This window comes from Aotus nancymaae, unplaced genomic scaffold, assembly GCF_030222135.1.
Source record: "Aotus nancymaae isolate 86718 unplaced genomic scaffold, 86718_ANA_hifiasm-v0.15.2.pri h1tg000108l, whole genome shotgun sequence".
Taxonomy (NCBI): Eukaryota; Metazoa; Chordata; class Mammalia; order Primates; family Aotidae; genus Aotus; species Aotus nancymaae.
Window position 1 is genome coordinate 6,311,270 of NW_026988523.1, and position 13,308 is coordinate 6,324,577.

Below are 13,308 nucleotides of genomic sequence, written 5' to 3' on the forward strand. Positions count from 1 at the left end.
TTAAAACAACAACAATCATTTATTTCATTCACAAATCTGCAATTTTTTGCAGGGCTTAGCACAGAAGGCTTGTCTCCACTCCATACAGCATCAGCTGGGTGGGCTTGACTGGAGGATCTGCTCTAAGATGGCTCACTCATATGGCTGGCAAGTTGGGGATGACTGCAGGCCGGAGCTCAGCCAAGGCTGTGGGCTGGAGTCTCAGTTCCTCCCCATGGATCTCTCTACAGGCTGGTTTCCAAGAGTGAGCATCTCAAGAGAAAGCATTTCCCCTAGTTAGGCTGAGAACTCATCACCTTTTATGATCTAGCCTCATAGAATCATTTCCACTGTAGCGACAAGCCTGCCCAGATTCAAGAGGAAAGAACAGAGACACACCTCTTTATGTGAGGAATGTCATGACCATATTGTAAGAAGAGCATGTGAGAAGGGAGATGTGGCCATTCCATTTTTTCTGGTCAATTAAATACAAAAGTCTAAAGAACTACTGTTTAAAAGTTAACATAACATTGAATTTGCCTTTGATTGACTACTTCCCAAATAATGTGGAGGCTTTATTGATTTATTAGTATGCACTTTGGATAGTAATTACTTTGTGGATGTTCAGAAAAAGCCATGCAGCTACTACTGTATGCAGCTACCTATGCTCAAACTCAAAGCAAAAGGGCATTTAAACTCTCCTATGAATATAATTCAATGCAACAGTATGCAACAAGAGATACTATATCTCTCAAAATGGACTAAAATTGCAAATCTATAGATATAAGTAAATGTTCAGATTCTCACATCAAAGGAATCTTTGACATGAGATCCAGGAATCTGTTGGTAATCACTAGGTTCACATGCTAAAAAGTGAAGTGACATTCAAGGTGAAGGCTTAGAAAATAGAAGGTCAGAGGAGAAATTAGGCATAGAATTACAATGTTGGATGTATATGTGGCTTATCTGCTGGAGGAGTAGGAGTTAAAATGGGGCAAGATGTGGAGATAAGTGTGGGAAGTCTTTTTTATAAAGGTGAACAAGCTCTATAAATTAATGAAGAGGCGATGAGTTCTATGTATAAGGTACTACTAAAAGATACTTCATTCAATGATTTACTAACTTACTATCTTATGAACTTTTTAGGTATAAGAAAGAACAAGACAAAGTCCCTACACTCAAAAAGCTTACAATTCACATGGAAAGACAAACTTGTGAACAATTGAGTAGGATACAGTATGAGGCTATTAGCACTACAGGTGCCCTAAAGAGGGAAGGACTCATTCTTCATAATACTCGTGACAGGAAAGGTCACGGAATAGAGAATTACAGATTGCTTTGCTAAAGGATAGGACTGAATTTTGAGAAATTCCCACAACTGAGGGCAAGATGAAGAAGAGTAACTGATGAAGGAGTTAGAAAAGCAGTTTTAAGAGAGTAGAGGAATCATAACTGGTATAAAGGTGCCAACACAAGGAGTTTAAAAATAGTATCAGCAAATGTATCAAAATGTTTAAGGATAAGGATTCAAAGATGAATAAAGAGGGAAAATAGATTTATTTTATACTAAGGGGTCTCCAGAAATGCCTTGGTCTAATTTAGGAATGTTTGAAGTAAGATCCAGGAACTGCTCCCTAATCAGGAACACACACCTGGAAAGTAATGTTGTATTCAAAATCCAAGCTCAGAAAATGGAGTTAGAGTAGAAATGACAGAAGTGGTACCTGGACATTTCCTAAATTATTGCAGTGCTTAAGAACACTGGTCTTCTCATAATATACTGTATTAAGAAAATGGGCAAGGCATAGTGATTCACACCTGTAATCCCAGGACTTTGGGAAGCCAAGTCAAAAGGAATGTTTCAGGCCAGGAGCTCAAAGACTAGCCCAAAGACTGTAGCAAGACTCTATCTCTGCAACTGTTTATTTATTGATTTATTTGTATTTATTTATTTATTTTGAGATGGAGTTTTGCTCTGTCACCCAGGCTGTAGTACAGTGATGTGATCTCAGCTCACTGCAACCTTTGCCTCCTGGGCTCAATGATTCTCCTGCCTTAGCCTCCTGAGTCACTGGGATTACAGGCACATGCCACCACATCCAGCTAACTTTTGTATTTTTAGTAGAGATAGGGTTTCACCATGTTGGTCAAGCTGGTCTCGAACCCCTGACCTCAGGTGATCCACCTGCCTCAGCCTCCCAAAGTGCTAGGATTACAGGTGTGAGCCAGCACCCAGCTTTCAAACGTTTATTATTTAATTAGCCAGGCATGGTGGGAAGATCACTTGAGTGCAGGAGTTAGAGGTTACAGTGAGCTATGATCACGACAGCTCCTGGGCAACAAAGGAAGACCCTGTCAAGAAAGGGGGTGGGTGGGAGAGAGACAGAAAGAGGAATAAAGAGGAGGAGGAGGAGAGGGAAGGGAAGGGAGGGGAGAGGAAGGGAAACGGGAAGGGGAAGGGGAAGGGAGAAGGGAGAAGGGAGAAGGGAGAAGGAAGGAAAAAAAGAAAAAAGAGCAAACACAGATCTTCTTTGTAGTGCTCCATAAACACCCACTGGGTCGGCTAAAAAGGGGTGTGAGAGTTATTACAGTGTTCTTTTGCTTTGAAAAATTAAAACTGAATTGTTCACACATTAAAAAGATTAAAAACTTTAAAATTTGGGAGACATTTAAAACAGGGTTATCTTAAAACCATGGTTAAGTAAATGTAAACTGACAAAATATTACTGAATTACTCATTTCTTTTCCTTCTCCCCATAAAGGAAAACTAGCTTTCAGAACAAGACAAAGAGGAGAAAGTCATAAGAACAAAGAATAAGTGCTTTTTAAAAATGATTTTCTGTTCTATAAAATTTTTCCATAAAGTTACATGTAAGAGAAGGTTGAGGCGCTTGATTAAATAAACTAGAAAAAATGCTTTCCAAAACACCAGTATGAAACCGACTATAGTATTTAAAACCTAGGAAATATAAAACAGAATGGGAGGGGAAATGGCCTTCAGTCCAGTTACAATATCTGTATTGCCAGCCTTATAGAATAGGAGAACTCTTCTAAATATAAAACTATACAGATTTGTGTTTATTAATTTATAGATGGAGGTCAAAGATAAAGAGGGGGTTTACTCAGAGATAAAGTCCCACCTCATGGGTAAATTTTATTTTGGACATAAAAAGTGATCATTGTACCCAGAGGCTCCTAATCCAACCCAATCTTAATATTTCCTTGCTCCAAGTGTCATTCCATAAGATTTCCTTTTTAGAGAGGGAGAACAAATTTTTTTCTCTGGAAACAGCCAAATATGTCCTTTTATATGGAATGCCTCAATTACACCAAAAATTATTAGATTCTCTGAGTAGTTATTAAAACCTCCACGTGGTCTTTGTGAGTGATTTATGCCCAAGTGCTTTCCTGAAGGAGCACGTGAAATTCACACGGGGCTGTGCTTGGAGGAGCAGAGGCAAGGCCAGAGAGTCCGGACGTAAGCATGCTGAACAGGTCAAACGAAACAAGGGTGATGTAATGTTGTACTTAAATACCTAAAGAAACCCACATATATTATCTAGGTTTGAAATGGCATGAATAGTTTGTCTTTCAGATACTAGAAGGAAATGTGGCCTTTTACAAAGCATACGTTCAGTGGAAGGTATCATCTTGACTTCTCTTCTGATCATGGCTTGTTATAGATTTGGCACTTTTCACTTGACCTAAAAGGAAACAGATTTTAAAATTACATGTAATTATTTGCAATATGAAACAAAATGAAGCCAGTTTTTAAGACAATAGGCATAGAATAAATCAGATTGTCCCAGTCTGAATCAGCTACTAATTCAACCCTAGTGTTGTTGGTATGTCATTCAAATATCCTCTCCTTTTCATCGTATTTAAAGCTGTGATGTCATATTTCCCATATAATCAGTATTATTGTCCCTAGTTCTGCTGTTGATGAGAATAACTCATCAATGAGTTGATGAGTTAAATCTCTCTTGTCTTCACCTTCTTAACTGCAAAGGCAGGGGTCATTTCAGAGGTTTCATCAAGATCTAACATTCTATGACATGAAAGTGCTTAGAGAACATGTGATATAGGGGGTTCAGGGAGAGAGGCAAATCTTCACAGGTGAGAAGGGAAGGAAGGAGGATTGTTGGGCCAGGTTAATGGCAGTGGTGGAGAGGTAGGAATAACTGTATATCCAATAGTCCCAGCTACTTAGGAGGCTGAGGCCAGAGGACTGTTTGAACCAGGAGTTCAAGTTCAGCCTGGGTAACATAGCAAGACCTCGTCTCTAAAAAAAGTTTTTTTAATTGAAAAAAAATTAAGCAAAACACAAAATCTTAAAAAATAAAAATAATTCAGGTCTTAATTATCTCACTCCTAAACTATACTCATCTCACTTTCTCTAGTCTCCTCTCCCTCCAATCCATTTTACAAAGAAGGCCAGATTATTTTCCCCTACTTAATCCCTCTTCTCTCCTACCCTAAAGCCTTTAAATGGCATCCCACTACCCAAAAAATAAAGCCCAAACATCTACATTTATAATTTAGTAGTTTTAATAAAATGATCCCATGTTAACTTTGCAACTAACTGTATTTTCTACATTTCTACTGTACCTTGACACAAACCCAACTATAGTCAGCCAGATGGTTACTGGCCATTTCCTTGTTGCCACATTTGAACACTTCATCGGCATATTGTGCTTTCAGTCTGGGATTTCCTTCATACGCCACGCTGGCTATCCATCCTCTCAGGTAGCTCTTCTTTCTTCATGATGCTTTCTCTTTATACTTAGGCTTCTCTGATCATACAGAGCACTTAGATTATCTTTTTAGGTATGTTCTACTCACAAACTAAGTAGTAGACTCCTAGGAGAGTGCTATGTGTATGCTCAACAGATCATGTAATTCATATTAGTTCTAGATGGTAAGAAACATTCTGTCATACTGTAATACCTGGACTAGGGTAAGTGTCTTAACTGTTAAAAATATACAACATTTGATAAACATAAAAATCTTAGGTACTAGATAGCCACATTCAAAAGAATTAAATTGGACCCCATCTCATACTCTATATATACTATACATATATATGTGAGATATATATATATATATGTGTGTGTGCGTTTATATAGATATATATGTACATACTATATATATGTATAGTATATATATACAAACACACACATATATATGCATCAAAAAAGATCACAGAATGAAACATTAGTGCTAACACTATAAAACTCTTCAAAGAAAACATAGAATTAAATCTTGGTGACCTTGGACTGGCAATGGTTTTCTTAGATATGACACAGACAGCAGAAGCAACAAAGGAAAAATAGATAAATTGAACTCAATCCAAATAAAGCTTTTTGTGTTTCAAAACATAATTAAGAAAATGAAAAGACAATCCAGAGAATGGAAGGAAACAGAATCATATTTCTAATGAGAGACTTGTATTCAGAAGATATAAAGAACTCATACAACTAAAAAATGAAAAGACAACCCAATTTAAAGATGGCAAGGCCAGGTATGGTGGCTCCCACCTGCAATCCCAGCACTTTGGGAGGCTAAGGCAAGCAGATCACTGGAGCCCAGGAGTTTGAGGTCAGCCTGGGCAATATGACAAAACCCTGTCTCTACAAAATGTAGACAAATTAGCCACGTGTGGTGGCATACCCCTGTACTCCCAGCTACTTGGGAGGCTGAGGTGGGAAGATTGCTTGGGCCCCGTGAGGTTGAGGCTGCAGTGAGCCATAACTGTGCCACTGCACTGCAGCCTGGGCAACAGAGTGAGAGCCTGTCTCAAAATGAAAGAAAGAAAAGAGAGAGGAAGTAAAAAAGGAATGAAGTAAGGAAGGAAGGTAGGGAGGGAGGGAATGAGGGAGGAAGTGGGAGGGAGGAAGGGGAGGGGGGAGGAGAGGGGAGGGGAGGAGGGGAGGGGAGGGGAGTGGGGGAGGGGAGGGGAGGGGAGGGGAGTGGGGGAGGGGAGGGGAGGGGAGTGGGGGAGGGGAGGGGAGGGGAGGGGAGGGATTCTTCCCATTAATGACCAGGCAAAGAAAAAAAAAAGACATGGGCAAACAATTCAAATAGATATTTCTCTAGAGAAAATACACAAATGGCCAGTAAACATGAAAAGATGCTTAAAATTATTAGCAATTCGGGAAATGCAAATCAGAATATATTAAGATACCACTTCATACCCACTAGGATGGCTATTTAAAAAAAAAAGCAAGACAGTGACAGGTCCTCAAAAGGTTATACATAGAGTTACCATATAACTCATCAATATACCAAAGAAAAAGGAAAACATGTGGCCACACAAAAATCTTCATACAGCAGTTCACTGCAGCATTATTTATAATAGCCAAAAGAGTGGAAACCCAAATGTCTACCAGTTGATAAAGAGATGAAATTTGTACTCACAAAATGGAATATTATTCAGCCATGAAGCAGAACAAAGTACTGATACATGTTACCATGTGGATGAACCTTGAAAATATGCTAAGTGAGAGAAGCCACCACGAAAGGCAACACATATTATTTCGTGTATAAAATGTTCAGGGGCAGGTCCAGAGGGCAGACATCCTAACCCAACCTGCCCTTCCCCCAGAAAAAAAAAAAAGTTAAAAAAAAATGTTCAGAGAAGGCAAATCCATAGAGACAGAAAGTAGATTAGTGGTTTCCAGGGCTTGAGGGAGGAAAGAATAGGAAGTGACTGCTAATAGCTATAGGGTTTCTTTTCAGAGAGGTAAAATTCTAAAGTTAGATGATGGTGATAATTACACAACTTTGTGAATATACTGAAAACGACTGAATTGTACTCTTTAAAATGGTTAACTTTATGGTGTGAGAATTAGATCTTAATAAAGTTATTATTTTAAAAAAAATTTTAGGGGTGTGCCTACCACCAAAATTCTGATATGTTCACCTTCTGATTCTTAGGATAGTATTCCCACAGTAGGTTTTTCCCCAAATATAGAATTATAATACTTAAACTGCTTTTTAAAATGCTGCCAGGAGGAACTAAGATGGCCAATTAAAGTAGCTGCAGTCCACAGCTCTCATGGAAAAGAATAAAAACAGTGAGTGAATTCAGCACCTTCAAATGAAATATCCAGGTTATTGCATTGGGACTGACTAGGCAAATGGCTCGACCCACAAAGAATGAAGAAAAGCAGAGTGGGGCAGCGGCCCACCTGAGAGCGGCACAAAGCCAAGGGAACCCCCACACCCAGCCAAGGGAAGCAGTGAGTGATTGTGCGACCACGCCTAAGAAATCACACTTCTCCCACCGATCTTTGTAACCCACCAATCAAGAGATCCCCTCATGAGCCCATGCTGCCAGAGCCTTAGGGCCGATACACAGACTTGTGTGGAGTCTTGGCTCACACAGAGATTCAGGAGTTTTACATAATCTAGCCCCAGGAATCCCAGCAAGGCAGAAGATCCATTCATATTCTCCCCTAGGAATGGGGCTAAATACAGAGAGCCAAGCAGTGTCATTCTGTGGGCCCCACTTTCACAGCACTTCACAAGTTAAGACCCACCACCTTGGAATTCCTGCCAGACAGTGCAACAGGCTGGAGACTGTCTGAGATGGATGAGTCCCCAGGGATAGAAGCAGCTGCCATCCATTTCTGCAATTTGTTCAATTCAGCCCTTCTAGCCTCCCAGCTCCGGGGAGTTGAAGAAATCCTGATGAGGAGGGTCCCGCACAATGAAGCACAGCTGCTGTGCCAGATCTTGGCCAGGTTGCCTCTTTAAATGGGACCCCAATCCATGACCCCTCCCTGGGTGGGGCCTCTCTGCAGGAATTACAGCAACTCCAGTCTGGGTTATACAGACATAAATCTGATCTCTTTTAAGATGGAGCCCCTGGGGGAAGGGATGACCGATGTCTCTGCAGTTCGGTTAACAGCCTTTCTAGCCTGCTGGCTCTGGAGAGTCTGGATGAGGAAGTGCTATCCCTAATGCAGCATACCTGCTCTACCAGAAAGCAGCCAGACTAGGAGAACTCTTCTAAATATAAAACTATACAGATTTGTGTTTCTTAATTTATAGATGGAGGTCAAAGATAAAGAGGGGGTTTACTCAGAGGTAAAGTCACACCTCATAGGTAAATTTTATTTTGGACATAAAAAGTGATCGTTGTACCCAGAGCTTCTTTAAACAGGTGTGTTACCCCATCCCTCCTGACTGAGTGAGACCTCCCAACACAGGTCTTCAGATACCTCCTATAGGAGTGTCCAGGCTGGCAACAGGTCAATACCCCACTGGGAAGAAGCTCCCAGAGAAAGGATCAGGCTGCCATCTTGGCTGTTTCAAAGCCTTCACTTGCTGATACCTCCAGGTAAAGGAAACACTGAGGCAACTCCCAGTTTGCTGAAGCCATCCCCCAGCAAACTGTAGCAGCCCTGCAGAAAAGTGCCCTGACTCTTAAAAGAAAAACAAAAAGCAACAACAGCAGCAGCATCAACAAAAAAGACCCCACAAAAACTGCATTCAAAGGTCAGCAATCTCAAAAATCAAAGATAGATAAGCCCACAAAGATGAGAAAGAATCAATGCAAAAATGCCGAAAATTCAAAGAGCCAGAGTACCTCTTCTTCTACAAGTGACTGCAACACCTCTCCAGCAAGAGCACAGAACTGGGCTGAGGCTGAGATGGCTGAAATGACAGAAGTAGGCTTTAGAAGGTGGGTAATAATGAACTTCACTGAGCTAAAGGAACACATTGTAACCCAATGCAAAGAAGCTAAGAATCATGATAAAACAATATGGGAGCTAATAACCAGAGTAGCCAGTTTAGAAAAGAGCATAACTGACCTGACGGAGCTGAAAGCCACGATACAAGAAATTCACAATGCAATCACAAGTATCAGTAGAAGAACAGATGAAGAGGAGGAAACAACGTCAGAGCTTGAAGGATATCTTTTGAAATAAGACAGGCAGAGAAGAATAGAGAAAAAAAGAATGAAAAAGAATGAGCAAAGCCTCTGAGAACTATGGGACTATGTAAAAAGACCAAACCTATGACTGACTGGGGTACCTGAAAGAGATGGGGAGAACAAAACCTAGTTGGAAGACATACTTCAGGACATTATCCAGGAGAACTTCCCCAACCTAGCAAGACAGGCCAACGTTCAACTTCAGGAAAACCAGGGAACCTCAGTAAGATACTCCAGGACAAGATCAACCCCGAGACACAAAATCATCAGATTCTCCAAGGTCATTTAAATGAAAGAAAAACTGTTAAGGGCAGCCAGAGAGAAAGGCCAGGTCCTAGTTTCTGTCAAAACAGACTTTAAACCAACAAAGATCAAAAAAGACAAAGAAGGGGCCAGGTGCAGTGGCTAATGCCTGTAATCCCAATATTTTGAGAGGCTAAGGTGGGTGGATTACGTGAGGTCAGGAGTTCAAGACAGGCCTGGCCAACATGGTGAAATCCAGTCTCTACTAAAAGTACAAAAATTAGCCAGGTATGGAAGTGGGCACCTGTAATCTTAGCCACTCAGGAGGCTGAGGCAGGAGACTCACTTGAACCCAGGAGGTGAAGTTTGCAGTAAGCCAAGATCATGCCCTTGCCCTCCAGCCTGGATGACAGAGCGAGACTCCATCTCAAAAAACCAAAACAGAACAAAACAAAAAAGGCAAAGAAGCAAAGAAGGACATTACATAACAGTAAAGGGATCAATGAAACAAGAAGAGCTAACTGTCCTAAATATATATTCACACAATACAGGAGCACCCAGGTTCATAAAGCAAGTTCTTAGAGACCTAGAAAGAGACTTAGATTCATACACAGTAATAGTGGGAGACTTTAGCACCCCATTACAATATTAGAAAGACAATCCATACAGAAAATTAACAAAAATATTCAGGACCTGAACTCAGCTCTGGATCAAGCACACCTGCTAGATATCTACAGAACTCTTCACCCAAAAACAACAGAATATAGATTCTTCTCATCACCACATGGCACTTACTCTAAAATTGATCACATATGCAGAATAACTGAAATCATAACGAACTGTGTTTTAGACCACAGTGGAATCAAATTAGAACTCAATGCTAAGAGAATCACTCAAACCCACAAAACTGCATGGAAATTGAACGACCTGCTCCTGAATGACTCCTGGGTAAATAATGAAATTAAGGCAGAAATCAAGAAGCTCTTTGAAACTAATGAAAACAAAGAGACAATGTACCAGAATATCTGGGATGCAGCTAAAGCAGAGTTAAGACGGAGATTTACAGCACTAAATGCCCACATCAAAAAGCTAGAAAGATCTCAAATTAACAACCTAACACCACAACTAAAAGAACTAGAGAACCAAGAGCAAACAAATCTCAAAGCTAGCAGAAGACATGAAATAACCAAAACTGGAGCAGAACTGAAGGAAACAGAGATATTAAAAACCCTTCAGAAAAAATGAATGAATCCAGAAGCTGTTTTTTTGAAAAAAAAATTAATAAAATAGATAGACCATTAGCCAGATTAATAAAGAAGAAAAGGAGAAGAATCAAACAGACACAGTCAGAAATGGTAAGGGTAATATCACCATGGGGTAATGGTAAGGGTGATATCACCACTGATTCCACAGAAAAGCAACCATCAGACAATACTACAAACACCTCTATGAATATAAACTAGAAAATCTAGAAGAAATGAATAAATTCCTGGATACATGCACCCTCCCAAGACTGAACCTAGAAGAAACTGAATCCCTGAATAGACCAGTAACAAGTTCTGAGATTGAGGCAGTAATAAATAGACTAACAACCAAAAAAAAGCCCAAGACCAGACGGATTTACAGCTGAATTCTACCAGAGGTATAAATAAGAGCTGGTACTATTTCTACTGAAACTATTCCAAAACATTGAAAAGGAGGGACTCCTACCTAACCCATTGTATAAGGCCAGCATCATCCTGATACTCAAACCTGGCAGAGATACAACAGAAAAAGAAAACTTTAGGCCAATATCCCTGATAAACATTGATTCAAAAATCCTCAATAAAATACCAGCAAATCGAATGCAGTAGCACATCAAAAAGCCTATTCACCATGATGAAGTTGGCTTCACCCTCAGGATGGTTCAGCATACACAAATCAATAAATGCAATTCATCACATAAGCAGAACTAAAAACAAAAACCACAGGATTATCTCTATAGACAAAGAAAAGGCCTTTGATAAAATTCAACATCCTTTCATGTTAAAAACTCTCAATAAACTAAATATTGAAGGAACATACCTCAAAATAATTAGAACCCTATATGAAAAACCCACAGCCAATATCATATTGAATGGGCAAAAGGTGGAAGCATTCTTCTTCAAAACCGGCACAAGACAAGGATGCTGTCTCTCACCATCCCTATTCTACATAGTATTGGAAGTTCTGGCTAGAAAAATCAGACAAGAGAAAGAAATAAAGGGTATTCAAACAGGGAGAGAGGAAGTTAAATTATCTTTGTTTGCAGATGACATGACCTACATCTAGGAATTCCTATCATCTCAGCCTAAAAGCTTCTTAAACTGATAAGCAATTTCAGCAAAGTCTCAGGATACAAAATCAATGTGTAAAAATTGCTAGCATTCCTATACACCAACAACAGGCAAGCAGAGAGCCAAATCATGAATGAAATCCATTTCACAATTGCTACGAAAAGAATAAAATACATACAAATACAGCAAATAATGGAAGTGAAAGACCTCTTGAAGGAGAACTACAAACCACTGCTCAAGGAAATCAGAAAAGACACAAACAAATGGAAAAACATTCCATGATCATAAATAGGAAGAACCAATATTGTGAAAATGGTCATACTGTCCAAAGTAATTTACAGATTCAATGCTATTCCCATTAAACTGTCATTGACATTCTTCATAGAATTAGAAGAAACTATTTTAAAATTCATATGGAACCAAAAAAGAGCCTGAATAGCCCAGACAATCCTAACCAAAAAGAAGAAAGCTAGGGGCATTATACTATCCAACTTCAAACTATACTACAAGGCTACAGTAACTAAAACAGCATGGTATTGGTACAAAAAGAGACACATAGACCAATGGAAAAGAATATAGAATTCAGAAATCAGACCACACACCTACAACCATCTGATTTTCAACAAACCAGACAAAAACAAACAATGGGGAAAGGATTCCCTACTTAATAAATGGTGCTGGGAAAACTGGCTAGCCATATACAGAAAATTGAAAGTGGACCCCTTCCTTACACCTTATACAAAAAGTAACTCAAGAAAGATTAAAGGCTTAAATGTAAAACCCAAAACTATGAAAACCCTAGAAGAAAATCTAAGTAATACCATTCAGGACATAGGCACAAGCAAAAATTTCATGATTAAAACACCAAAAGCAACTGCAACAAAAGCCAAAATTGACAAATGGGATCTGATTAAACTAAAGAGCTTCTGCACAGCAAAAGAAACTATCATCAGAGTGAACAGACAATCTATGGAAAATATTTGCAGTCTATTCATCTGACAATCTAATATCCAGAGTCTACAAGGAACTTACACAAATTTACAAGAAAAAAACCAACAACCCCATTTGAAATTGGGCAAAGGACATAAACAGACACTTCTCAAAAGAAGATATTCAAAAAAATAGGCTGGGCATGGTGGCTCATGCCTGTAATCTCAGCACTTTGGGAGGCTGAGGTGGGTGGATCACCTGAGGTGAGGAGTTCAAGACCAGCCTAGCCAACATGGTGAAACCCCATCTCTATTAAAAATATAAAAATTAACTGATCATGGTGGCACATATGTAATCCCAGCTACTCAGGAGGCTGAGGCAAGAGAATCACTTGAACCCTAGAGGCAGAGGTTACAGTGAGCACTGCACTCCACCTGGAGGTGGAGGTTACAGTGAGCATTGCACTCCAGCCTGGGCAACGAGAGTGAGACTCCACTTAGAAAAAAAAAAAAAGACATGTGACCAGTAAACAAACATGAAAAAAAGCTCAACACACTGATCATTTGAGAAATCAAAAACACAATGACACATCATCTCATGCCAGTCAGAATGGCAATTATTAAAAAGCCCAGCAATAACAGATGCTGGCAAGTTATAGATAAAAAGGAATGCTTATACACTGTTGGTGGGAATGTAAATTAATTTAACCATTGTGGGAGACTGTATGGCAACTCCTCAAAGATCTAGAGGTGGAAATACCATTTGACCCAGCAATCCCATTACTGGGTATATACCCAAAGGAATATAAATCATTCTATTATAAAGATACACACATGGATATGTTCATTGTAGCATAATTCACAATAGTAAAAACATGGAATCAACTCAAGTGCCTATCAA

The 13,308-nt window shown here is 39.5% G+C and overlaps 1 protein-coding gene across 3 annotated transcripts in view; it reads right to left on the minus strand.

Annotated features, from left to right (window-relative positions):
• Positions 1-13,308, minus strand: part of ANKRD45 (ankyrin repeat domain 45) — a 69,027-nt gene continuing 55,719 nt past the window's right edge. For all 3 annotated transcript variants that reach the window (XM_012444631.2, XM_012444630.2, XM_012444634.2), the window contains one exon: positions 1-3,683. In XM_012444631.2, coding sequence (XP_012300054.1) covers positions 3,613-3,683 — 71 coding nt within the window. In that variant the 3' untranslated portion in view covers positions 1-3,612. The remainder of the gene's footprint in view (positions 3,684-13,308) is intronic.